This window comes from Cololabis saira, chromosome 2 (assembly GCF_033807715.1).
Source record: "Cololabis saira isolate AMF1-May2022 chromosome 2, fColSai1.1, whole genome shotgun sequence".
Classification (NCBI taxonomy): Eukaryota; Metazoa; Chordata; class Actinopteri; order Beloniformes; family Belonidae; genus Cololabis; species Cololabis saira.
The window spans coordinates 49276255-49303310 of NC_084588.1; the positions used below are offsets into that span (position 1 = coordinate 49276255).

The window sequence follows — 27056 nt, forward strand, 5'->3', positions numbered from 1 at the left end:
TGCTGTGACGTATTTGATTGTGTATCTAAACAAAGAAGACAACACTAAAGATGTAGAACCTGGAGGAGATGATAGATGTGCTGCTGGTCTGTGGCTTGTGTTGATATCAAGTTAATATCCAAAGTAGAAACTTTTTGCACACCGGTTATGCAGAAAGGTGCGTCGGAGGAGGAAAGCTGCAGCCAATTTTAAAAAGAAAACTCCCGCACACGTTCCGATGATATCAAGTTAAAAAATGAGAGGGAAGCTTCAAGCGACAACGCGCTGCTCGGCACTGCTAAAAAGTCAGCTGGTAGCTGAGCAGCTATGAAGTGACAGAGCTCCTGGTAGATCTGGTCGTTCCTTATCTCCGTCTAGATCTTTTTAATTCTCTCCTCAGCACCAGGTTTATGAACATCTGCACCTCAGAGTTGGATCACCAAACAGACTTCTGCTGCCGTTGCTGCTGGAATAAAATGAACCAGAAGCTCCGTCAGAGTCTCTTTCTCTGATGTCACATCCTGACTCAGACGTCTGACTCCAACCCCCCGACCAATCGGTGGCCTGGAGTGTGATGACATCACAGCCCGACTCAGCCGCTTAGAACCTCGGCAGAATAGTTACAGAAAGTATCTACTCGGCACGTTAGACCCTGGTGGGAAAGAACCAAACCGAGGCGAGTTGAGTCGAGTCGGGCTGAGTAGGTTCTAGTGCAGGGGTTGGCGACCCAAAATGTTGAAAGAGCCGTATTGGACCAAAAACACAAAAAAAAAATATGTCTGGAGCCGCAAAAAATGAAGTCTTGTATAAGCCTTAGAATGAAGACAACACATGCTGCATGTAGCTATATTAGTTATAACTGGGGGAAGATTTTTTCATTATACAGTTCGAGAAAAAAGTCGAAATTTCGAGAAAAAAGTCGAAATTTCGAGAAAAAAGTCGAAATGTCAAGATTAATGTTGAAGTACAATCTTGAGAAAAAAGTCGAAATGTCGAGAAAACAGTCGAAATCTCGAGAAATAAGTCAAAATTTCGAGAAAAAAGTCCAAATGTTGAGAACAAAGTCGAAATGTCGAGGAAATAGTCAGAATTTAGTGAAAAAAGTTGAAATGTTGAGATTAAAAAGGAAAGGAAAAAGGAAGAAAAAAAGAGAAAAAATTTTTTTTTTAAAAAGGGAAAAAAATAAGAAAAAAATAAGAAAAAAATTTAAAAAAAGGTCAAAAATTTTTGAAAAAGCTCCAGGAGCCACTAGGGTGGCGCTAAAGAGCCGCATGCGGCTCTAGAGCCGCGGGTTGCCGACCCGTGTTCTAGTGGAAAAGCTCCATAAGGCCGAGTCTACAAGGCTTCCTACAACCAGTTTCAGCAGAAGAAGTGAAGAGAAACGAGCCCTCTTACCTTCATAACCCCCACGCTGCTCAGCGGGACGCTGTGGCTGCCGGTGACCTTGTCAGTAATCTCAGTGTGTCTGCGTGTCTCACACTGAAACCTATTACACTCAATCAATTTCAGCAGGAGAGTCGGGGACGTGTCAGTCAAACCCACGCAGCTCCGAGAGCAGCGCTCACCGCCGGCGAGTGGAGACTTATGAATATGGAGACGCTGGAAAGTGACAGTCGCCAAATTACTCATAACCTCCTCATAACTCTGTGAGACTTGCTGTCATCACACGTAAATTGACTAAATATTGTCGTCAACGAACCTTTATCACCTGAGGAAAACGAGACGCAACGAAAATGCTGGTCATGTGACGATAACGATAATTAAATATATAATGCAATATCGTAGAGGAATAAAAACGTAACTAAAATGTAGATACTAAACTAAAAATACTAAAATTCATTTTTGTTGACCAAAATGAGACGAAATGTTAGAAAAAAGATCCTTAATATCCATTTTTTCCTCTGGTTTAGTCTTAGTCTTACTTTCCTACATAGACATGGAAAAGAAAAACCAATGTGTCCTCGGAAAAGACAAAGATGGAGAGAAATGTGGAAAAATAAATATGTTGTAAACTCAAATTAGAATCTTCTGTATCTGGAATGAATGTATTCTTGAGTCTATAAGGTAACAATAATATAATAATAATAAGATTGAATTGTAAAATGGGTTTGGCTAAATACAATCTTTGACTAAAACTAGACTAAAATGGACTATTCTGACTAAAATAAGACTAAAATGCTCAGACTTTTAGTCGACTGAAACTTGACACGACTAAAAAGAGAATGAACGTGACTAAAACTAATAAAAACTAAAATGATAGCTCGACCCAAAGACTAGACTTAAACTAAAACTGAAACAAACTGACAAAAACAACACTAGTTCGGACAGAAAATCAGGCGTATTTTATTAAAGTGTTGAGAAAAACACTCAAACATGCTGCATTAGAGGAAATCTGCATTGCTCTCCACTTCCAGAGTAACACACCTCATATAGGAGGTTACGCAGCTTAAAATAGCGACTCCACGGCAGCGAGTGGGAACCAGGGGACCATTACTGTGGCCCAGAGGACCCAACACACATATCTATATATATATATATATATATATATATATATATATATATATATATTATATATATATACCACGGTCTGTGTGAATCCTCGATTCTGATTGGCCGGCAGGTGTACATTAGAAAGTGATAACCTTCACCTAGAAAACAAGTTTGGTCAAATTGCCTGATATCTTTAATATCATTGCGCTGGATCAACTGCCAGGCAACGGAGATTCAGAGAAGAAGAGCCGGCTACCGCAGGACGGTAAAGAGTAGAAGTGTGGCAAATCTTAATATATATATATCATATATGTAGCTTAATAAAACGATTTAGGAAACTATGTGTGGACTTTGATTCTTTGAAACAAATATATTTACTGTTTGTCACTGATCTCCCGTTGCTAAGTTGTATCTCAGGTCCGTCCTAGTTACCGGAGAATCAACACTCAGTACGTGCACATGCAGCGATTCAAGCTGGTTGGAGATCATTTGCACACATCGTACTGACTTTTAAACTGCATGTGAACACCTTAAGTCAGTCAAGTCAATCTGATCAAACCGGATTCATCAACCTACTTGCAGCACCTAGATAAGCCAGTCGCAACCGCCTTGTTAATGCCATGTGTACGGGGACATGGATATTACAGTCTGCGCATGCTCGAGAATTTCCCCCGGGTGGGGTTTTCCCCCGGGGGAGGGGATTCACCCGGAAGTGAAAGGAGACGACGCGACGCTGCTCAGTAGTAGCTCCCTGGGGTGTCGTGTGACTGCTTCAGGGGTGTCGTCAAAATATTTCCTATTCTGACATTTCATATATAAATACTGTATTTTCGCGACCATACGGGCGCCGTGTGAAAAGGCATAGCCTCAGTCTTATGTGTCATATTTCTGTATTTGAAACACACACGGCGCACCGACCGAAACGGCACACACACAAGAACACACACACACACAAGCACAGGAGTGTGCGTATTTAAAAATACAGCGGGAGCAAAACTTTGTTTGATTGTAGGCTACTTTATTTCAGTTTTTACATTAATCAAACCCATTAAGTCTCATCCTCTGTTTCTGCATTAAAGAGCTCCGCTAAATCAGCTGTGCCAGTCCGAATTCCTCGCTGTCAGAGTCACGTTCCGTGCCGTGCGGTGCCTCGGAAATGCACGCTTTTGCAAAAGCTCGCAAAATAATCCCAGCAGACACGTTAGCCCACGCATCAACAATCAATCTGCAAACTGTGGCATAAAAAAAACAAAATAAACGGGACTTATGCATTTACAGTCAGAGCGATGCAGTGTGGTTTTTAATTATATTTTACTCTGGGGTGTCGTGAGATTTTATTCACTTTTGAAAGGTGTCATCACTGAAAAAAGGTTGAGAAAGGCTGTTTTAGACAGATTATTAATAGGAAAGCAGTTAGAATGCACTTTTTCCTTTCCTCGTTGTTAAGCGGAGGTCAACCGGAAGTGGCTCTTTGTTGAAATGGTTACCATGGTTACCTCGGGTACAGCGCCACCTAGCGTCACGGAGTCAGCCATGCTCTGGTTACAGTGGCTTATTCAATCTGATTCAGTCTGATCTCAGAACAGCATGTGTGATCAGATAAGTTGATCCAATCTTCTGCATGTCATTATCTGATCAGATCTGCAACCATGTTGAATCGCTGCATGTGTACGTACTGACTGTGTCCATTAAGGACCTCATGGGACGGTAGTGATTGTTCCAGGTATTAGTCAAACCCTCAGCTGTTACCAAGGAAACCGAGTTATGGCTTGTTAAAAAACGGCTGCAGACGAGAGATTAAATAGTCCGCTCAGCCGCTCAACTGTGGCTTGTTATAAAACTAATGATTTCCACTGAAAACACATTAAAGCATGAATAACTGATTTAATATTTATGTTTTTTGGTAAGTAACCGTGGTGTAAGCGGGATAATGCCCTTCGAGGTGACATTAACATAAACATATGGACTTTGCGGAGGACGGTTCACGCCCCCGCGTCATCCATATATTCATGTTAATGGAGACCTCGTCGGGCATTATCCCTTACATATACATATACATATACATATATATATATATATATATATATGTTTATATAGTGTGCAGATCAAGTTGATGCTTCTCTCTCCTCCTCCAGGTCATAAGGAAGCAGGAGTGGACGGCCATCATCCCCAACTCTCAGCTCATCGTCATCCCGTTCCCCCACGATCAGCCCCGCAGGTACAATCACTCACACACACAACACACACATACTAATTAAAATGTGCTTTTCTTGCTCTTTCCTGTCATTTTAAGGGAGACCTTGTGGTCTCAGACATAATTCAACACTTTAACCAGCCTCTCCGAGGCTTTTAGTGGGATATTAACGTTAATTAGGGCCCGAGCACTGAAAGTGCGAGGACCCTATTGTATCTGTGATGTTTATTATTATTATTATTATTATTATTATTATTCTCGCCGTAAATAAATTGCCTTGTTGGAGGCCTTAAAATGCTCCAAAACTCACCAAATTTTGCACACGCTTCCAGAGTCGCGTAAAATTACGTATTTTATGGGCGACAGGCATGGGTCCACAAGAATGGGCTCTATAGCGCCACCTATTTTATGTTTTTTGACGAGCCCCACAATATGGTTTGACTTACAGCAATGACCTTTATGTGAGTATTATATTAGACAAAGAGCTACAAAAAAGTCTTTTGGACCCATGGTCTAAGTTACACAGGAAGTCCGGCATTTTGAACAGAAAATGTCATTTTTCATGAATTCTGATCATTTCTAGGCCTCGTACTTTAACGAACTCCTCCTAGAGATTTTATCGAATTGGCTCACAACTTGGTTTGTACAATCTAGACACATGGCCGACGCTAAATTGCGAAGCTTTTAAGTTTTCACCAGAGGGCTTGACCGTAGTCATTCGGCGAAGTTTGAGGTCATTTTTAAGCCTCGCCATGAAACATCAATTGGCTGTAATTCAGCAATACATTATTTGATGTGGCCGAAAACGTATGTGCATGATTGTAGGCTGAGCCTGAAGACATATGTGGTGGAATATTCAGGATCGGTTGTAGCGCCACCTGTTGGCACCAGGAATTGTCATGTCTTCTAGTATGCATCTGTGCTCCAAGCGAGATGAGATTAATGATCTCAAAGTTGGTCAGATAATAGGTAAGACATTGACGATGACTGACAGAGAAAACTGTACGTTCTTATCGAAGGGCGTGGCCGTTAGAGGTAGTAAAATTTCGGTGTCTCGCCATGAACATAAAAGTTGTTGTAACTTAAACATAATTGGTCAGAATTAACCCAAAATCAATACATGTAATCAGGCTTCCATTCTGAACAAGTGGATATGACAATCTTGGATGAACTCCATAGCGCCACCTTTTGGTCAGGTATACATTTTTCATCAAATTATGTGCTGTCATTGCTGTTTCATTCATCCAATCACAATGAAATCGACACATATTATTTTCACAAGTGTCCTTATTAACTGTGTTGAGTATCGTGGTCATAACTTGAAGGGAACTGCCATTTTACGTCACTCTGAATTTTTTGGTAAAATAATAATTTAAAATCATAGGCTTGGTCTTAAGACAATAAAATGTCAGATTTAGATACATTTCGACATGACTAAAAAATCATACGCTGGTACATATCGCTTTTGAAGAACTTTGTAACTCTCTTTTTCCAAAAATGTATTCATATACAATTAAATCATATTTTTGTCATGCCATGTCCAATTAACTTCGTAAAAATATTGTTTACTGTGATGTGAAAATATATTTTTGGCATTAAGGTGCGTAAAACGCACGATTGGTAATGAATATTTATTTAAATCCATTGGATTTAAAGCAAGCTGGCTTTGTGTGCCGGCCAGTCCTGCAGCGGAGCGGAGGCCGAGGGGGAGGGAGGAGGGGGGGAGCGGGGGTACGTTGTTGCGTGCGCAGCGTATTGACGTTCCTCACACGACATGAATCCTCCAGTGTTTTCACACGAGTCCCAACCTAATCTGTAAGTATTTTTTTATTGTGTGCATAATTGTAGAGTCGTCTTAAGACATCTATGGTGAAATATTCCTGTGGAATAGTTTTCACCGATGTATTTCGGCGGCGCATGTCTGTAATGCAGCTCGCTTTTTACCATGTCTTTCATGTCTCTGTCTTCTACCGAGACAGAGACCACTTAAATAAAACCACACTGATTTTGAGTCAAACCCGTCTTTTTAAATTAAATTTTTATACAGAAAATAATTACAGTGCATGTATTACACCTTATTTCACAGCAGCTTTGCAATTTTATTATATTATTATCGGCTTTCAGCCGAGATCTGGTCGGCACCGCGCAGCGCCGCGGAGGAGGTGCATTCAGGGACCGGTCGGAATTCTAAAAAGGCGATTATCCTCCTGGTGCGTTCAGGGACAACTGGAATTTACTGTATTTGGCGAGAATTTACCGTTGCTTCATTTGCTTAAAAATTATTTAAAGGTGACCTATTATGGCATTTAATGTATATTTTAAACAGGCATTGAATGTCTTAAAAACAAGCTTTTGAAGGTTTTTTTCTACATAAATGAGAAATTCAGCCTCTGGGCCATGTCTTTATTTTTACCGTTTCTAACCTTGTCTATGAGGGATTCTGAGGGGAGGGGGGGCTATGTTAATGAGGCTCTGTGCTGATTGGCTGCCTGAATGACGTGTAGCAGGGGAGCTTTAAGCCTGAATCACAGTTGTGGGTCAATGATGTATAAGGCCTTTGAGAGGCCTATTTTTAAAATACTTAAAATAAAGATGTATTTGGCCATTTTCCAAACATTTGGAATGTAGTGTGCATATATGTGAAAACTTAAAACAAAGGTATTTTAGTGTTTTTAAACCTACATTAATAGGGCAACGACCTTAAAAAAGTAATTGGGGGCGACCGTTATTTATCTCAAAATTAATAGATTTCCTTAACAAAATGTATATTTCAATTATCAGTAATTAAATTAACTTTTCAAGAAAGATAGACTCATGTGTCCTTTCATTTTTGAAAACCATTTTGAAATACATTTTATCTATAATGGAAGTGTCACCCTCATAAAGCCATTTATGCATACTATTGATTTATATTTGAACCAAAACTCATAGACATTAAATTTTGAATTTGCGGATTTCCTAAGTTCTATAGTAAACCATGGTTTGTTAAGGTTTTCAGAGCTTCCTTTATCGGTACACACCTGTATCATAGCACAACTTAAAGAAAAGTCTCCTGGCGCCATGGCCGAAACCCAACAGGAAGTCGGCCAGTTTGAATTAATCATGTATTTTGGCGCAATTTATGCCATTCCTTCAGCCGCTTCTTCGCCAGAACCGTAACGTGCACCCAGGTGTGTTATACATCAAAATGTGCGTCTCCATCCTGCAATAACGTGCATAACTTTTCTCAGTCAAAAGCGTTACCGTGGCGATGATAGAAGCCAAAAAGCGCGCCCCCAATTCATCTGATTGGTCCATACAGATAAAACTTCGTGCCTCAAGTCCCACAATACGCTTTGACGTACATGCACAAAAATCGGTACACACCTGTATCATGTCGCAAATTAAAGGAAAGTCTCCTGGCGCCATGGCCGAAACCGAACAGGAAGTCAGCCATTTTGAACATTTTGAATTAATCGTGTAATTTTGGCGCAATTTATGCCATTTCTTCGGTCATTAATTCAGCCCGAACCCTAACGTGCACCCAGGTGTGTTATACATCAAAACGTGCGTCTCCATCCTCCGACACCACGCATTACTTTTCTCTTTCAAAAGCGTTACCGTGGCGACGCTAGACGGCAAAAAGCGCGCCCACCCTTCATCTGATTGGTTCAGACAGAAAAAACTTTGCGCCTCAAGCCCCATAATACGGTTTGACGTACATGAACGAAAATTGGTACACACCTGTATCATGTCGCAACTTAAAGAAAAGCCAGGCCTGTCGATACATTTGATATTTCATGGTTTGCATTAATGGGCGTTGCCTAGCGGCTCAACAGCGCCCACTAGAATACCTTTTTCTCCCATAACTTTTGAAAGGTTTGACATAAAGAGTCGTGGGTGGTGTCATCGGACTCGGTATTGAGTCCTTGACCATAATTGGCGAAAATTAGCCCCGCCCCTTCTTCTGATTGGTTGTCCCTATTTCCTGCTATAACATTTGAATATTTTGACATAGACAGTCGTGGGTGGTGTCATCAGATTCTGTATGGAGTCCTTGACCTTCATTGGCCTGAATTAGCCCCCCCCTTCTTCTGATTGGTTGTCCCTTTTTTCTGCTATAACTTTTGAATGGTTTGACATAGAGAGTCGTGGGTGGTGTCATCAGATTCTGTATGGAGTCCTTGACCTTCATTGGCCTGAATTAGCCCCCCCCTTCTTCTGATTGGTTGTCCCTTTTTTCTGCTATAACTTTTGAATGGTTTGACATAGGAAGTCGTGGGTGGTGTCATTTCTGATATGCTTATGGTGGGCGGTGGCCGTGAGTGCGAGGGCCCGTTCATCGCTGCTTGCAGCTTTAATTATTATTATTATTATTATTCTCGCCGTAAATAAATTGCCTTTTTGGAGGCCTTAAAATGCTGGAAAACTCACCAAATTTTGCACACGCTTCCAGAGTCGCGTAAAATTACGTATTTTATGGGCGACAGGCATGGGTCCACAAGAATGGGCTCTATAGCGCCACCTATTTTATGTTTTTTGACGAGCCCCACAATATGGTTTGACTTACAGCAATGACCTTTATGTGTGTATTATATTAGACAAAGAGCTACAAAAAAGTCTTTTGGACCCATGCTCTAAGTTACACAGGAAGTCCGTCATTTTGAACAGAAAATGTCATTTTTCATGAATTCTGATCATTTCTAGGCCTCGTACTTTAACGAACTCCTCCTAGAGATTTTATCGAATTGGCTCACAACTTGGTTTGTACAATCTAGACACATGGCCGACGCTAAATTGCGAAGCTTTTAAGTTTCTGCCAGAGGGCGTGACCGTAGTGATCCGGCGAAGTTTGAGGTCATTTTTAAGCTTCGCCATCAAACATCAATTGGCTGTAATTCAGCAATACATTATTTGATGTGGTCGAAAACGTATGTGCATGATTGTAGGTTGAGCCTGAACCCATCTATGGTGGAATATTCAGGATCGGTTGTAGCGCCACCTGTTGGCACCAGGAATTGTCATGTCTTGTAGTATGCATCTGTGCTCCAAGCGAGATCAGTTTATTGATCTCAAAGTTGGTCAGATAATAGGTAAGACATTGACGATGACTGACAGAGAAAACTGTAAGTTCTTATCAAAGGGCGTCGCTGTCAGAGGTTGTCAAATTTCGGTGTCTCGCCATGAACATAAAAGTTGTTGTAACTTAAACATAATTGATCAGAATCAACCCAAAATCAATTCATGTAATCAGGCTTCCATTCTGAACAAGTGGATATGACAATCTTGGATGAACTCCATAGCGCCACCTTTTGGTCAGGTATACATTTTTCATCAAATTATGTGCTTTAGTTGCTGTTTGGTTTATCCAATCTTAACACAATCGACACATATGATTGGCAGTAGGTTCCTTGTTGACTGTGTCGCGTATCGTGGCCGTAATTTGAAAGGAATTGGCATTTTTATGTCACTCTGTATTTCTGGAAAAATATTAATTAAAAATCAAAGATTTTGTGTAAGGAAAATTAAATGGCAGTTTCAGATAGCTTACAACAGGAGTAAAAAATCATACACTGGAACATATTATTTTCGGAGAACTTCGTCACTCTAAAAATTAAAAACATTAACTAATAACGTAAAAAGCTATGGCTTTGCCATAAAATGTCAAAATTAACATCCGACTTCACAAATACATTGTTTACTGTAATGTGAAAATATTGTGTGAATGTCAATAAAGTCCTTCAAATACGTGATTTTAAATGAATATTTATGTCGAATGAATCATTGCCACCCTGTCTCAGACTGTCACACACGTGAACGCGCAAAATGCAGCTCTGAGTTGGGGAAGAGAAAGGGGAGGGGGCGCGCTCCTGCGCAGGAGGACGGGGGGGCGGGGCGCTTATGCGCGCGCACCTCCCTGTGCATCAGTGTTGAGACGCAGTTAGTTTTGCGGCAACTAATACTCTAACCAGGCCCGGACTGGCCATAGGGAGAACCGGGAGTATTCCCGATGCGCCGGTCTAGGATGCCGCCTGCGTCTCTCTCTCTTTTTTTTTTTTTTTTTTACACAGGCGGCTGGTGCGCCGCAGCGCCGGCTATTTGACTTTTTTTCCAAGTTAGAGAGTCAGGCCAGGCCAATCAGAGGCCACTCAGGCCAGTAGCTTGTGAGTTGGGCAAGATAGTTGGTTTGTTTCAAATTAACACCCGCCCCAACAGTATCACCGAACAGACAGCGCGCCGTGGCCGCGTGTGCGTGTGCGTGTGCGCGAGTGGACCGGGAGACGAGTCCAGAGGCAAATCATGCACACCCAGCCGGGTAAAAAAGAAAAAGAGGAAAGGCGGCACCGAGAGGGAGAGAGAAAAAAAAGGCGCTGGAGGAAGACACGGCCAAATGTCAGCAAAGATGCGTCCGCACGTAAGTTGCAGTTCACTTTCAGGCTACACAGTGTAAATATGTAGCCTATAAGCCCTGGCCTTTAAATGAAAATAAGGATTGAGATTTTAAAATTATTGATTTATAAGACACTTTATTATAATCAGTACTGGAGTTGAGGGGGGATGAGGGGGGGATGGCATCCCCCCCTGAAATAAAAACGGTCCAAATCATCCCCCCAGTAAAACTGCCGACATGCAGCTCGCTTTTTTTATTTCTCTACCGACACAGAGACCACTTAAATAAAACCACACTGATTTTGAGTCAAACCCGTCTTTTTAAATTCAATTTTTATACAGAAAATAATTACAGTGCATGTATTACACCTTATTTCACAGCAGCTTTGCAATTGTATTATATTATTATCGGCTTTCAGCCGAGATCTAGTCGGGACCGCGCAGCGCCGCGGAGGAGGTGCATTCAGGGACCGGTCGGAATTCTAAATTTGACCGATTATCCTCCTGGTGCGTTCAGGGACAACTGGAATTTACTGTATTTGGCGAGAATTGCTTCATTTGCTTAAACATTATTTAAAGGTGACCTATTATGGCATTTAATGTATATTTTAAACAGGCATTGAATGTCTTAAAAACAAGCTTTTGAAGGTTTTTTCTACATAAATGAGAAATTCAGCCTCTGGGCCATGTCTTTATTTTTACCGTTTCTAACCTTCTCTATGAGGGATTCTGAGGGGAGGGGGGGCTATGTTAATGAGGCTCTGTGCTGATTGGCTGCCTGAATGACGTGTAGCAGGGGAGCTTTAAGCCTGAATCACAATTGTGGGTCAATGATGTATAAGGCCTTTGAGAGGCCTATTTTTAAAATACTTAAAATAAAGATGTATTTGGCCATTTTCCAAACATTTGGAATGTAGTGTGCATATATGTGAAAACTTAAAACAAAGGTATTTTAGTGTTTTTAAACCTACATTAATAGGGCAACGACCTTAAAAAAGTAATTGGGGGCGACCGTTATTTATCTCAAAATTAATAGATTTCCTTAACAAAATGTATATTTTAATAAGTATCAGTAATTAAATTAACTTTTCAAGAAAGATAGACTCATGTGTCCTTTCATTTTTGAAAACCATTTTGAAATACATTTTATCTATAATGGAAGTGTCACCCTCATAAAGCCATTTATGCATACTATACCAATGATTTATATTTGAACCAAAACTCATAGACATTAAATTTTGAATTTGCGGATTTCCTAAGTTCTATAGTAAACCATGGTTTGTTAAGGTTTTCAGAGCTTCCTTTATCGGTACACACCTGTATCATAGCACAACTTAAAGAAAAGTCTCCTGGCGCCATGGCCCAAACCCAACAGGAAGTCGGCCAGTTTGAATTAATCATGTAATTTTGGCGCAATTTATGCCATTCCTTCAGCCGCTTCTTCGCCAGAACCGTAACGTGCACCCAGGTGTGTTATACATCAAAATGTGCGTCTCCATCCTGCAATAACGTGCATAACTTTTCTCAGTCAAAAGCGTTACCGTGGCGATGATAGACGCCAAAAAGCGCGCCCCCAATTCATCTGATTGGTCCATACAGATAAAACTTTGTGCCTCAAGTCCCACAATACGCTTTGACGTACATGCACGAAAATCGGTACACACCTGTATCATGGCGCAACTTAACGGAAAGTCTCTTGGCGCCATGGCCGAAACCGAACAGGAAGTCAGCCATTTTGAACATTTTGAATTAATCGTGTAATTTTGGCGCAATTTATGCCATTTCTTCGGTCATTAATTCAGCCCGAACCCTAACGTGCACCCAGGTGTGTTATACATCAAAACGTGCTTCTCCATCCTCCGACACCACGCATTACTTTTCTCTTTCAAAAGCGTTACCGTGGCGACGCTAGACGCCATAAGGCGCGCCCCCCCTTCATCTGATTGGTTCAGACAGAAAAAACTTTGCGCCTCAAGCCCCATAATACGGTTTGACGTACATGAACGAAAATTGGTACACACCTGTATCATGTCGCAACTTAAAGAAAAGCCAGGCCTGTCGATAAATTAGATTTTTCATGGTTTGCATTAATGGGCGTGGCCTAACGGCTCAACAGCGCCCACTAGAATACTTTTCTCTGCCATAACTTTTGAAAGGTTTGACATAAAGAGTCGTGGGTGGTATCATGGGACTCGGTATTGAGTCCTTGACCATAATTGGCGAAAATTAGCCCCGCCCCTTCTTCTGATTGGTTGTCCCGATTTTCTGCTATAACTTTTGAATGGTTTGACATAGAGAGTCGTGGGTGGTGTCATCACATTCTGTATGGAGTCCTTGACCTTCATTGGCCTGAATTAGCCCCGCCCCTTCTTCTGATTGGTTGTCCCTTTTTTCTGCTATAACTTTTGAATGGTTTGACATAGGAAGACGTGGGTGGTGTCATTTTTGATATGCTTATGGGGGCGGTGGCCGTGAGTGCGAGGGCCCGTTCATCGCTGCTTGCAGCTTTAATTATTATTATTATTATTATTATTCTCGCCGTAAATAAATTGCCTTTTTGGAGGCCTTAAAATGCTCGAAAACTCACCAAATTTTGCACACGCTTCCAGAGTCGCGTAAAATTACGTATTTTATGGGCGACAGGCATGGGTCCACAAGAATGGGCTCTATAGCGCCACCTATTTTATGTTTTTTGACGAGCCCCACAATATGGTTTGACTTACAGCAATGACCTTTATGTGAGTATTATATTAGACAAAGAGCTACAAAAAAGTCTTTTGGACCCATGCTCTAAGTTACACAGGAAGTCCGGCATTTTGAACAGAAAATGTCATTTTTCATGAATTCTGATCATTTCTAGGCCTCGTACTTTAACGAACTCCTCCTAGAGATTTTATCGAATTGGCTCACAACTTGGTTTGTACAATCTAGACACATGGCCGACGCTAAATTGCGAAGCTTTTAAGTTTTCAGCAGAGGGCTTGACCGTAGTGATTCGGCGAAGTTTGAGGTCATTTTTAAGCTTCGCCATCAAACATCAATTGGCTGTAATTCAGCAATACATGATTTGATGTGGTCGAAAACGTATGTGCATGATTGTAGGCTGAGCCTGAAGACATCTATGGTGGAATATTCAGGATCGGTTGTAGCGCCACCTGTTGGCACCAGGAATTGTCATGTCTTGTAGTATGCATCTGTGCTCCAAGCGAGATGAGTGTATTGATCTCAAAGCTGGTCACTTTAATAGGTAAGACATTGACGATGACTGACAGAGAAAACTGTACGTTCTTATCGAAGGGCGTGGCCGTTAGAGGGTGTCAAATTTTGGTGTCTCGCCATGAACATAAAAGTTGTTGTAACTTAAACATAATTGGTCAGAATTAACCCAAAATCAATACATGTAATCAGGCTTCCATTCTGAACAAGTGGATATGACAATCTTGGATTGAAATCCATAGCGCCACCTTTTGGTCAGGTATACATTTTTCATCAAATTATGTGCTGTCATTGCTGTTTCGTTCATCCAATGTTAAAGCAATCGACACATATGATTGTCAGTATGTTCCTTATTGACCGTGTCGCGTATCGTGGTCAGAACTTGAAAGGAATTGGCATTTTTCGTCACTCTGAATTTTTTGGTAAAATAATAATTTAAAATCAGAGGTTTTGTTAAATGTCAATTAAATGTCAGATTTATATACCTTTCAACATGACTAAAAAATCATACACTGGTACCTATAGGTTTTTTTAAAGTTTGTAACTCTATTTTTTTAAAATTATGAACTTATTTTAAAATAAATCACATTTTTTTTTCTTATGTCCTTTCACCTCCGTAACTCCCTAAATATATTGTTTAATGTGTTGTTTAAAGCTACAGTTAATCCTATGAAATTGTGTCGAACATTATTATTTTTAAATAATATTTATGTTCGATCAGTCTGTCTGACCGGCTGGTCTGATCCTTCTCTGTCAGCAGAGCAGAGGAGAGGGGAGGGGCTGCAGCTCCCGCAGGAGGACGGGGGGAAGGGGGGGGGGGGGGGGGGGCGTTGCGCGCGCAGCTCCCGCGGGGGGAGGGGCTGATGTTCAGCGCGGCCGCCATCTTGGTCGAGGCGCCGCATTGACTGCCTGAGAACGTCGGGCGTGGCCGCCATCTTGGATCGGTATCGCTTTCACTCTAGACTGCGTTCACTTCTATTGAGGAAGGAGGTGTCTGCATAAGTAAAATAACTATAACTTGCTTAATTTTCAACCGATTTTCACGCGGTTTGCTTTGTTACAAACGGCAGACATGTAGCTATGATACAGGATGCTTGATGTACGTTAAATATGCAAGCTTTCATGCTAAAATACGTTCTGCAGGTAGTCACACTTCAGGTATACACACACACGCACACACATATACATATATATATATATATATATATATATATATATATATATATATATATATATATATATACATGCACACACACACACACACACAATATACACAATACAAAATACAGTATAGCATATTAATGAATGTATTAATATATTTGAATAACAGACATAACAAACTTTAAAACAAAAAACATAACGGAAAAAAAAGAAAAATTTGGAAGGAGTGTCTGTGTGTGTGTGAGGAATTGTATATTAGTGTTATAAATTAAATTATATAATAATGCAATCGCTATGATATATAATTTTACAATATAATACAGTCAAAAATATATGAAATGAAGCAACATACAATGCAATAATACAATATGCTATATTACTGGGTTTGTAATATGATATAACAACGTAATATAATATGGTATAAAAGATTAATATAATATCATACATTCTGGACCATGAGATACAGCTGTACTGTATGATCGTCGTTCATTTGAGTGATCTGATTTTAACTACTATCCTCTCATCTGTACCGCCATGATTGTCTCTGTATGTATCTTTCTTTCTTTCTTTCTTTCTTTCTTTCTTTCTTTCTTTCTTTCTTTCTTTCTTTCTTTCTTTCTTTCTTTCTTTCTTTCTTTCTTTCTTTCTTTCTTTCTTTCTTTCTTTCTTTCTTTCTTTCTTTCTTTCTTTCTTTCTTTCTTTCTTTCTTTCTTTCTTTCTTTCTTTCTTTCTTTCTTTCTTTCTTTCTTTCTTTCTTTCTTTCTTTCTTTCTTCTGACGAAAGGAGGTCCTTTTTGCCCCCCTAAGCGGCCCAAAAAGTCACAAAATCTTGCACACAAGCCAGGCATGGCAAAAATGTGATATTTAATGGTTTGCATTAATGGGCCTGGTAAAATGGCTCAACAGCGCCCCCTTGAAAACTTTGTGCCTCAAGCCCCACGATACGGTTTGACGTACATGCACGAAAATCGGTACACACCTGTATCATGGCCCACCTTAAAGAAAGCTCTTAACGTCATCCCCGAAACCGAACAGGATGTCGGCCATTTTCAATTAATCGTGTCATTTTGGCCTAATTTATGCCATTCCTTCGGCAGTTAATACGGCCCGAACCGTAACGTGCACCCAGGTGTGTTATACATCAAAATGTGCGTCTCCATTTTCCGACACCACGCATTACTTTTCTCTTTCAAAAGCGTTACCGTGGCGACGCTAGACGGCAAAAAGCACGCCCACCCTTCATCTGATTGGTTCAGACAGAAAAAACTTTGCGCCTCAAGCCCCATAATACGGTTTGACGTACATGAACAAAAATCGGTACACACCTGTATCATGTCGCAACTTAAAGAAAAGCCAGGCCTGTCGATAAATTTGATATTTCATGGTTTGCATTAATGGGCGTGGCCTAACGGCTCAACAGCGCCCCCTAGAATACTTTTCTCTGCCATAACTTTTGAAAGGTTTGATATAAAGAGTCGTGGGTGGTGTCATGGGACTCTGTATAGAGTCCTTGACCATAATTGGCGAAAATTAGCCCCGCCCCTTCTTCTGATTGGTTGTCCCTATTTCCTGCTATAACATTTTAATGTTTTGACATAGAGAGTCGTGGGTGGTGTCATGGGACTCTGTAATGAGTCCTTGAGCTTCTTTGGCCTTAATTAGCCCCGCCCCTTCTTCTGATTGGTTGTCCCGATTTTCTGCTATAACTTTTGAATGGTTTGACATAGAGAGTCGTGGGTGGTGTCATCCGATTCTGTATGGAGTCCTTGACCTTCATTGGCCTGAATTAGCCCCGCCCCTTGTTCTGATTGGTTGTCCCTTTTTTCTGCTATATCTTTTGAATGGTTTGACATAGGAAGTCATGGGTGGTGTCATTTCTGATATGCTTATGGGGGGCGGTGGCCGTGAGTGCGAGGGCCCGTTCATCGCTGCTTGCAGCTTTAATTTCAGGTTGTATTTGTACAGAAAGTGTCGCTGCTTTGTGTCCTTTTGTCTGTGAACACTGGCTCTCCAGAACTATCACAACACAGGATGCACGTTCGTGTTATTATGGTGTTGTTCACATGTAGCGCAGGCCCCCGGAGGAGCAGCAGATGGCTGTGGGACAGGACACACACACACACACACACACACACACACACACACATCCATGCATATTGCAAGAACACAAACACCAAGAGTTTACAGGAAGAGTCACTACTGCACATCGGTTTAAAGCTCCGCATCACATCAACGAGGATGAAATCGTCTCGTGGCAGGAAACTGAGACCCAGGAAGGTGATGAAGAGGAGTCAATAGTGACCGAGGAAAAGACAAAACACAACTTAGACGGCGTCGTAGAAAGGACTTGACCTGCAAACCTAACAGGAGGAAGCTCCTTTGTGCTGCTTTAAGAGCTGAAACCAGATAAACTGCAGTAGATTTAGGTTTAACTGCTGTTACTTTTGTCTTCTGCAGTCTTTTCTTTTGCTTGCTTGAGGGTTTTCTGTTCCACCTTTTTCCCACGGCACCCCAAACCTGCTGTAGTTGAAGTTAGATCAAAGGATGTGCTTGACCGAGGCAGATTTCAGTCTCATTTACTGCGTTTCCATGCATCAATAACCCTTTTAAAACCCGAATATTGGCAATAACCCGAATTTGCACAGCCATGAAAACACCAATAACCCGAATTTGCTCATATTCCGGTTTTTAAAAACCCCAATATGACCCCTGGGTCATAAATGTAATGAAGGATATGAACATTTTGGCCTTTGTAGACGGCAGAAAGTACCGGGATAGTGAGATTTACAAGAAGGTGAGCCAAAAGTTGCGTGAAGCAGCATTTGTTTTGAATTTGGATCCAGGAAGAAGAAGCAGAAATGACGGGAATTGTGTCATGATGTTCTCCGCGCGTCGCTGGTTTGATCCAGATATCCCAAATGATTAATTACCATGTAAACGGAATATTCCCAATGTTTCAGTAACCGGAATATTAGCAATAACCCGAATTTTGACTGAATGTAAACGTAGTCTTTGTGTTTCTGCCAGTTTTCTTCATTTGTGGTTGTTTTTACACCATTTTTAACACCAAACATGTTGGTTCTTCACAACTTTACAAACGTTTCCTGCTGACCAAAAGATGTGTTTCCAGCATCCATCAGAATATAAATCTAGCGTTGATTCTGATATTTCTACCTTAATGTTGTAGTATTTGTGTGGTTCTGCTAGACCACCTAAACCAAGACCAAGACCAGAGAGAATCAAGACCAGGACCAGTTCAGATCCAGACCAAAAACAAACCTAGTAATGTCCTGATCCTGCGTGATTGTAGAACATCATCCTGGTTCTAGTTTCCATATGAGCTTGTTTTCAACTGCAGCTCAATAACACAGAGAAGTGGATGATGATGTTGAACTCACTATAAATGTTTTCATCCATCAGCTGAGATCAGATCTGTGTGGCGACTGCACTACCGCTATTTCTACACTATTGGAGGATTGACTCCAGTGCTTTTAAGGATTGACACGACTACTAACTAGTCCCAAAGTCCTCTAGCAGAATAACCAGCTCCAACACCCCCCTCCACCTCAGGAAAGGAAGGAATAGTAAATGTTACTGATTTAAATTGGACTGAATTTGGAGATGAAACCTGAATTTTAAATATTAAAGATTGAAATTACATTATTTACCATTATAGTAATCAGATTACCCAGTATATCAGCATCACTGAAATGGACCTGATGCTTAATCAATCACAACGATATGCAAATATTATTCATATATTTATTCAAACAAGGCCGTTATAAACACTAAACTGTAATTAAATACAGACACACAACATTAAATCAGATGCAAAATAGTTTACAGATAGTTTACAAAACTGTACATTAACAAGAAGAAAAACTGCTGATCACCAGATTCTGTCACCTTCTGACTCCATTTAGGGTTTAAAGTTGAAGCAAAGTACGTCCATTTCCAAACTCTGACTTGTTATTATCATTACTGGTTAACCGTCACCTTTAATGCTGGACTTAGATTTAACTAAAATGATCCATCATCGGTGTAACTGAGGAAAACTCGTATAATGACCACAATCAGACAAAGAATCACACGTATGATGCACTTTAATCACATTTGCCAGTAATTAACTGCACTTTTATTCCCTTTTATTTCAATATAGATCCTCCATTATTTCCAGTGTCGTCTTTCTAAATGATTAGTGGGTTTAAATAAAAACGCTCTTCTCTCTAACGTTGAAACATTGCAGGTATTGAGGTGATATTGATTGATTGTATTTGGGTGTTAACTCTGCGAGGAGAATCTTCCCTTGAGCCGTAACAGCAGACGTAACACAAGCATCGTGTTCTGTTGGAGATAACGGGCTTTGAGATCCCAGACGTAAGATATGAGAACTAATTGGATTTGTTGAAATACATCAGAGTTCAAAGTTGCCGGTGAGTCGGAGCCGGTTGTCACGGTGAAGGTGAAGCTGGAGACGGAGAATCCGGTTATTAGTGTGCAGCAACTCGCCGCTAATGCGCATCATTTGGGTTTTACGCTGAATAAAATAATGCTGAGTCATCAAACGGTATTCAGATTCAGATTCAGATTCAAACTTTATTGATCCCTTTGGGAGGTTCCCTCTGGGGAAATTGACATCTCCATCTCACTCACACAACACTGTCATATACAAATCAACAGGCGATATACAAATCCCAGTGATAATAGTTTAATTTAAGTATTCATACTGTTTGTTTGTAATTTGTTTGTTTTTTTTGGTCAATGAACCTAAAATGCGACGGAACGTGAGTAATTTTGATTGAATATTAAGTTCAGGATTGAAAATAAAACAGTCAAGATGCGATCAAAGTCTTCAAAGTCAAGACTTCTGACTTCTTTCAGTTTAAAGTTGTTTGAAGGAAAGTACGTCCATTTCCAAAGAGACGTGATTGTAAAAGATTCTCATAATTTCAAACACCTGGATGTTTATGGAATGCTGAAACAATCAAAATTAAATAAATAAATAATTAATTCAATCATGACATAAATGTACAATGAAATAAATACAATTGGAAATACATAAATATATAATTTATTTAGTATACAATTAAGTAATTAAATGTGTCATTAAATAATAAGATTTTGAATATTTAATTTGATATACATTTCATTATTTCATTAAATATTTAATTATTTCATGGTTCCTGCATTGGCTGAAGCTCATCATTAATGTATTTAAACTGTCACTTCGACTAATGTATATCCAATGAAATATATTCACCATTTGATTATTTAACGATACATTTAATGATATTAATTATAGTAAATCAATTAGCCTATATATTCATGTATTTCCAATCTAATTTATTTCATTGTACATTTATTCGTTGATTTAATTAATTAATTTTGACTGTTTCAGCGGGGGTTTTTTTAGTTTATTTGCACATAAAAATATACAACAGTTTTAAAAAGTACAGACAGTATGTAGAAAAAAGGAAATAAAAAAGAAATACAATATAACAGAAAATGTGCGCGAGGAACCAAAACAACCATAAGGGCTCGTCGATGGTTCCTCCTATAATGAAACAAACAATATCTACAGAAATATGTCAAACATAGGACAACTAAGGAAAATAAGCTAAATTACTAGAAAACAAAAACAGGAATGTAATGAGGGAGAGAAGAACTGGAAATGAATAGTTAAGCTTTGCTAACTTGGGCTAGTAAAAATGTTGTGATTTGTTTTTTGAAAGTAATTGTACTCAGCGTTCTCTAATATGGTGGTAAGATGTTCCAGTAAAGAGGAACCTCTGAATCTAGTTGAAAATTGGGGAAAAGTAGTCCTGAAAAAGGTGGGATGGAGATTGTTTGCAGAGCTAGTATTGAAGTGATGAATTTGGGAATTTAATTGAGATAAAGAATGAAAACAGGTTGGAATTAGCTTGTGAATGGATTGATAGACAAAAAGACAAATCTGAAAAACATTTACTGCAGAAATAGGGAGAATACTTAGGGATTGGAACAATGGGGTGGATCTAGTAAGTGTATTGGAAAATGTAATCATTTTGATAAAACGTTTTTGCAGGATAAAGATACAGTTGAGTTTGCTCATGAAGGTACTTGCCCAAATGACATTGCAGCAGAGCTGGTAGAGGAGCCAAAAATTGTACTCAAGTAAAAGTACTGTTACTTCAGAATAATATGACTCAAGTAGAAGTAAAAAGTAGTCATCCAAATAATTACTTGAGTAAAAGTAAAAAAGTACTTGGTGAAAAAACTACTCAAGTACTGAGTAACTGTTGAGTAACGTCTGATTCAAACAGACAAAAGTACAAAATAATAATCTTCAGGCAAATTAAATCAATAAAATAATACAATAAATTAAAATTAATAAAAAAGCTTAAATTAAATTAATCTTAAAGTAAATTCAAGTACTTTAATAAATAATAAAATAAATAAAATAATAACAGAATAAAAAAATTAATTAAGCACAAGTAGCACAAAATCTCAAGCCTTTGTACTTTTCTTTTTTAACCAGAACTAGAACAAACATGAACTCATAGAAACTCTGTGTGTGTTTGAGTCTGTGTAAATGTGACAAAACATGCAAAAACAAACATTTTTCCCAAAGAATCACCCAGTGATGTCATGAGATTGACGCGTACGCGGATAAAAGGGATAAAAGAAAAGTAACAGCTCAACGTAGCCTAATGTAGCGGAGTAAGAGGAACAGTTTCTTCTTCACAAATCTACTCAAGTAAAAGTAAAAAGTATAGTGATTCAAAACTACTCCTAAAAGTACAACATTTCCCAAAACTTACTCAAGTAAATGTAACAGAGTAAATGTAACCCGTTACTACCCACCTCTGCATTGCAGCTAGTTTTGCAACTACTGTCTCAAACGTGGAGTTTGTGAGGGACCGAGTCGGTGAAGCACGAGGACACAAAGATTTTAAAGTTATTAGTTTTTGAGTCATCAAAACTTTATCCGTTATCTCTTTTTCCGTCTGCAGTTGGAGCGCCAAACTGTACCTCACCCCGAGCAACAGCGTGCTGCTGACGGCCATCGCGCTGATCGGAGTCTGCATCTTCATCCTCGTCATCATCGGCATCCTCCACTGGCAGGAGAAGGTCAGGCCACACACACACACACACACACACACACACACACACACACACACACACACAGAGCAGACTGGCAACAATGAGCAGCAGATGGGTTGCTCCCCCCCCACCGAGACTCGTCCCTCTCCCTCCATCATCCACCTCTGTGGGCTCAACCTGGAAGGACATCAGGCTGTAATTGCTTTCTTCTTCTTCTTCTTCTTCTCTCCTTCAGTCGTTGTGGTGTAAATAAGCCCTCCGGGGAGCCGGCGCTTGTTTTTCCTCGTCTGCTCGGAGCCTCGGCTCCACTTTGCCTCGTTGTTTCCAGCATCAGCCGGCCGGTTCGGTCGGAGGACGACGTTCCCCGCCGCGTCGGCTCAAGGACACGACACAAACACTTAGTTTGTTCCTGTCCTCCTCTCTGCTGCAACGTCGGCCGCTGCAGGAGATGAGATCGCACACGAGGCCGCAGTCACGTACAGATATTCAGCTTTAACCACCTTGAGAGGAAAAGCGGCCTCATCCCCTCCCCCTTCAGAAGGAGCGTCTTTCTTATACCGTTAAGGCCACGTTTACACATAGTATTTACAAAAACGGATAATTCGCCCTCTACGTTTTGAAAAATACCATCATTTACACCAGGGGTCTGCAACCCGCGGCTCTAGAGCTGCATGCTGCTCTTTAGCGCCGCCCTAGTGGCTCCTGGAGCTTTTTCAAAAATGTTTGACCTTTTTTTTCCTTTTTTTCCCTCCTTTTTTCCTTTTTTCTCCTTTTTTTTCTTTTTTCCTTTTTTTCTTATTTTTTCCTTTCCTTTTTAATCTCGACATTTCGACTTTTTTCTCGACATTTCGACTTTTTTCTCAAAATTTTGACTTTTTTTCAAGATTGTACTTCAACATTAATTTAGAAATTTCGACTTTTTTCTCGAAATTTCAACTTTTTTTCCAAATTTCAACTTCTTTCTCGATATTTTGACTTTTTTCTCGAAGTGCATAATGAAAAAAAAAATCTTCCCCCAGTTATAACTAATATAGAAATATGCAGCCTGTGTTGTCTTCATTCTAAGGCTTATACAAGACTTTTATTTTTTTGCGGCTCCAGACATATTTGTTTTTTGTGTTTTTGGTCCAATATGGATCTTTCAACATTTTGGGTTGCCAACCCCTGATTTACACGAACCCACATAAATAGCTGTTAAGGTGCTATGAGCAGCCAAACCTACAGGGGGCAGTGTAACGAGAAGATAAAGTCATGCTAGCCAATCAGAATCCTGGAAAAAAACATCAACAAATGACACGAGTAATTCCAGAGTCTTTCGTTTGGAGTGACAGAGAAGTGGAGTTACTTTTCAGTGTGACGTTAGAATATAAAACAGGTAAAATACAAGAAAATATTGACGGTGGTCAAACAAATTGTAAACACAGGTGGCACACATGACGCTGGTGATGTTTCTGTCACATAATGTGACGTTCTGAAGCCTAAATGTCCGTTTCCCTCCGTTTACAAGCAAACGTGAAGACGGAGGTTTTGCAAATCTCCACTTTGGCCGGAGTTTTCAGGAATGATGGTTTTTGGTGACTTTGAGCTCCGTTTTCGTGTAAACGAACGGCCAAAACGCATGAAAACACCACCGTTTTGGCTCCGTGTAAACGGGGCCTAAAACGCGCCGTCATTCCCGTGTGTAATAGTTTCACTGTGACCATTATTGATCGGAGAATCTGTTGAACAGTCTATCAAACCTGTGGGAAGCAGCAGTGATGAGATTATTACACTCCGAAGTGAAAGCACCTTTGAGATCCAGCTGGCTCCATCTTCGTCTTCATCAGGTCCCAGTAATCTTCTCAGATTCCTTCACCACATCCTCCTGAGGTGTGAGGTGCTTTAAGAGGATCTGCTCGGACGGATGTTTGAGTCCCGCTGAAGTCGGATCATAAATATCAAATGTGTTGGATATTTCCAGTCAGAAATGCTGACTGGAACCTCAAACACGCCGGTCTGGTGCAACGACAGGGATGATGTGATGCCCTTTGCTCAAGGACAGTAAGTTACATAAATAAGGTAATAAATACGTTAATAGTTAATAAATAGTCGAAGTAATTTCATGTTAAAAACAGTTCAAATGTTTTGGGTTTAAAAACTAATCAGAGTAGAACATCTGGATGTCAAACGACGTCTTTTCTCCGGTAATGTGAACAAGTTTCGGGAGAAAGAAGTGAGAAAAACTGCGCATGTTTGAGAAATGTTTCCTACACGCTTGTGTATTGGGAAACTTTGGTCTTTGTGAGTATTTATGTGTTCAGAAAACATTTCATATATGTTGGGATTATCTTTGGTGAATGAAAATACAATGCCAATATAAGGCACGTGACATCATACGTTATTCAATTTACAGTAAGTGTGTATGTGTGTATTATCTAGTTATTTTTTTTCCTTTTCTGTATACAGTATTTCAGTTACAGTACAAATACAAAACTTGTTAAAGGATTGATAAAAGAGCTTCAGTAAACTCAAGGAAAGCCAGTGGAGATCTCTTTTATTATGTTGGCTGGATGTGTAGTTTCACAAGGTCACGTGTCAGGAGGACAGCACAAATGATATTTATTAATTTATTATAAATTATATTTTAATATAATATGATACATTATTATAATATATTATTATATTATTTTTATATATATATATATATATATATATATATATATATATATGTATATATATATATATATATATACATGTATTATATATATATATATAATATGATACATTATTATAATATATTATTATACTATATTATTATTTATTTTCTATATATATATATATATATACATATATAAAAACATTAATAAATCATTTTTTAGACTTGAATGATATCTAACCTGCTTTTAATCAAGCTGTTTTGAACAGAATTAACATCTTGAGAGTCCTGAGATGAACATTTGAAAACACTTTTCTTTTGGGATTAATAAAGTATGCATCTATCTATCTACATTTATAATAAACCTCTCTGACCTCCAGCCTGTTCTGACGTGTAAAAGCGTACGTCGTCTCCAAACCTCCACCGCCGCTCATCTCTGCTGCCGAGCAGGTCGACCGAAAGACCATGAAATCTATCTCTCTCTGTCGGTATAATGAGTATTTAACAATATTTAAAAGCCAGCAACTCCAATAAAGCAACACTAAACCGAACTTGATGACACATTCAATGTTTCGTCTGCGTCCAGGATTTAATTTGAAAACTGTTCAGTGTATAATTAGGTTTCTCCGAAGCCGAGCTTCCTTTGTGTTGCTGCTTCGTGCATCAGGGTTTAAATTCTCTCTGAAATCCTCCGCGGGACTGATAATTTGTTTCAATATAAATTCATCTTCCCGGTCTACGAATACTCTATTTCATGCTTTTGCTCTTTTATATGAAACAAATAAGATATTTACTCACAGTCCCTGGTTCTAAGGAGCTCTTATGGAACTGCTTAAATCAAGATAATCTTATATGAGATGATCTGTCCAGGATCCGTTTACAGGTAACGAGTCTCTGAAGCACCGGAGCTGGTTTCCTGGGTCGCTGTTTGTTTCCAGGAGTTTTACGAGTTTGTTTTACGGGTTTTTCCATCTTCATGTGTCTCTGTGGTGAGAAATGCAGCTTCAACAGGTGATTGAGCTCAGAATAATCAACTTATTCATCTTTGCCTACAGATATTCTCCGTTGTGCTGCGACATGCTGTCAGTGTTGCTGTACTCCACTGCTTTTGCAGGCACTATCTTTTTCTTTTCCTAAGGATTTACTAAACACAGCCATTTTAAATGTTCAGAGAGTTCTGTGGTGTAAGTTTGTGGTTGGCTTCACCTCTTGGATGTTTGGTCGGGCCGATGACGCAGCGTCACCTACGTCAGTTTCTCTCCAGGCAACATTTTTCTCTTCCTCTCGCTCTTTTTTTTAAGCGTACGCCACGTCCACAGGCAAGGCAAGTTTATGTGTACAGCACAATTCAACACAAGGTAATTCAAAGTGCTTTACATCAACATTAAAAGCGGCAAAACACAATTAAACGGTAAATAACAAATACAATGAAATAAAATGATAAGAAAAGAGGCAAAATAATAAAAAGCACATGTTGTTCAAAAGTAAGGGCAGTAGAGTATTGCAAGAATTAAGTTTCTATACAGTCAAAACGTACAAAGACCGGGTCAAATACAGTATTAGAAAAGTAATCTGTAACAATTCGTGCGGTGAATTAAACCAATTTGACAATTCTACGTCACAATGCCTGCATTCAGGGCTTATCCATAACTTCACGCGGGTTAACCTGCAGGTTGAGGATGTATCTTTACTAAGACACCTTAATACGCTCCCTGAGCAGGGATTCACCCCCGTTAACGACCTCTAGGAGTCTGACATGTGGACTCTGAGGCCAGGAATCAAACCATCGTTAACCTTCTTCCTCCAGAGCTGCACTATTATATAGGAATGATCAACTTCACTAATATGTTCATGAAAATCATGATGGTTCATCTGTTTGCAATCACAACATTGTCGCAGGCCTGAAAGGTAAAGGAACATGTGACATCAA

General features: G+C 39.7%; 1 protein-coding gene across 1 annotated transcript in view; it reads left to right on the forward strand.

The window, feature by feature from the left end:
• Positions 1–27056, forward strand: part of itfg1 (integrin alpha FG-GAP repeat containing 1) — a 278570-nt gene that overhangs the window by 241928 nt on the left and 9586 nt on the right. The window contains exons 16-17 of the mRNA XM_061746781.1: positions 4605–4687; positions 22401–22518. Of these exons, the coding sequence (XP_061602765.1) occupies positions 4605–4687; positions 22401–22518 (201 nt within the window). The remainder of the gene's footprint in view (positions 1–4604; positions 4688–22400; positions 22519–27056) is intronic.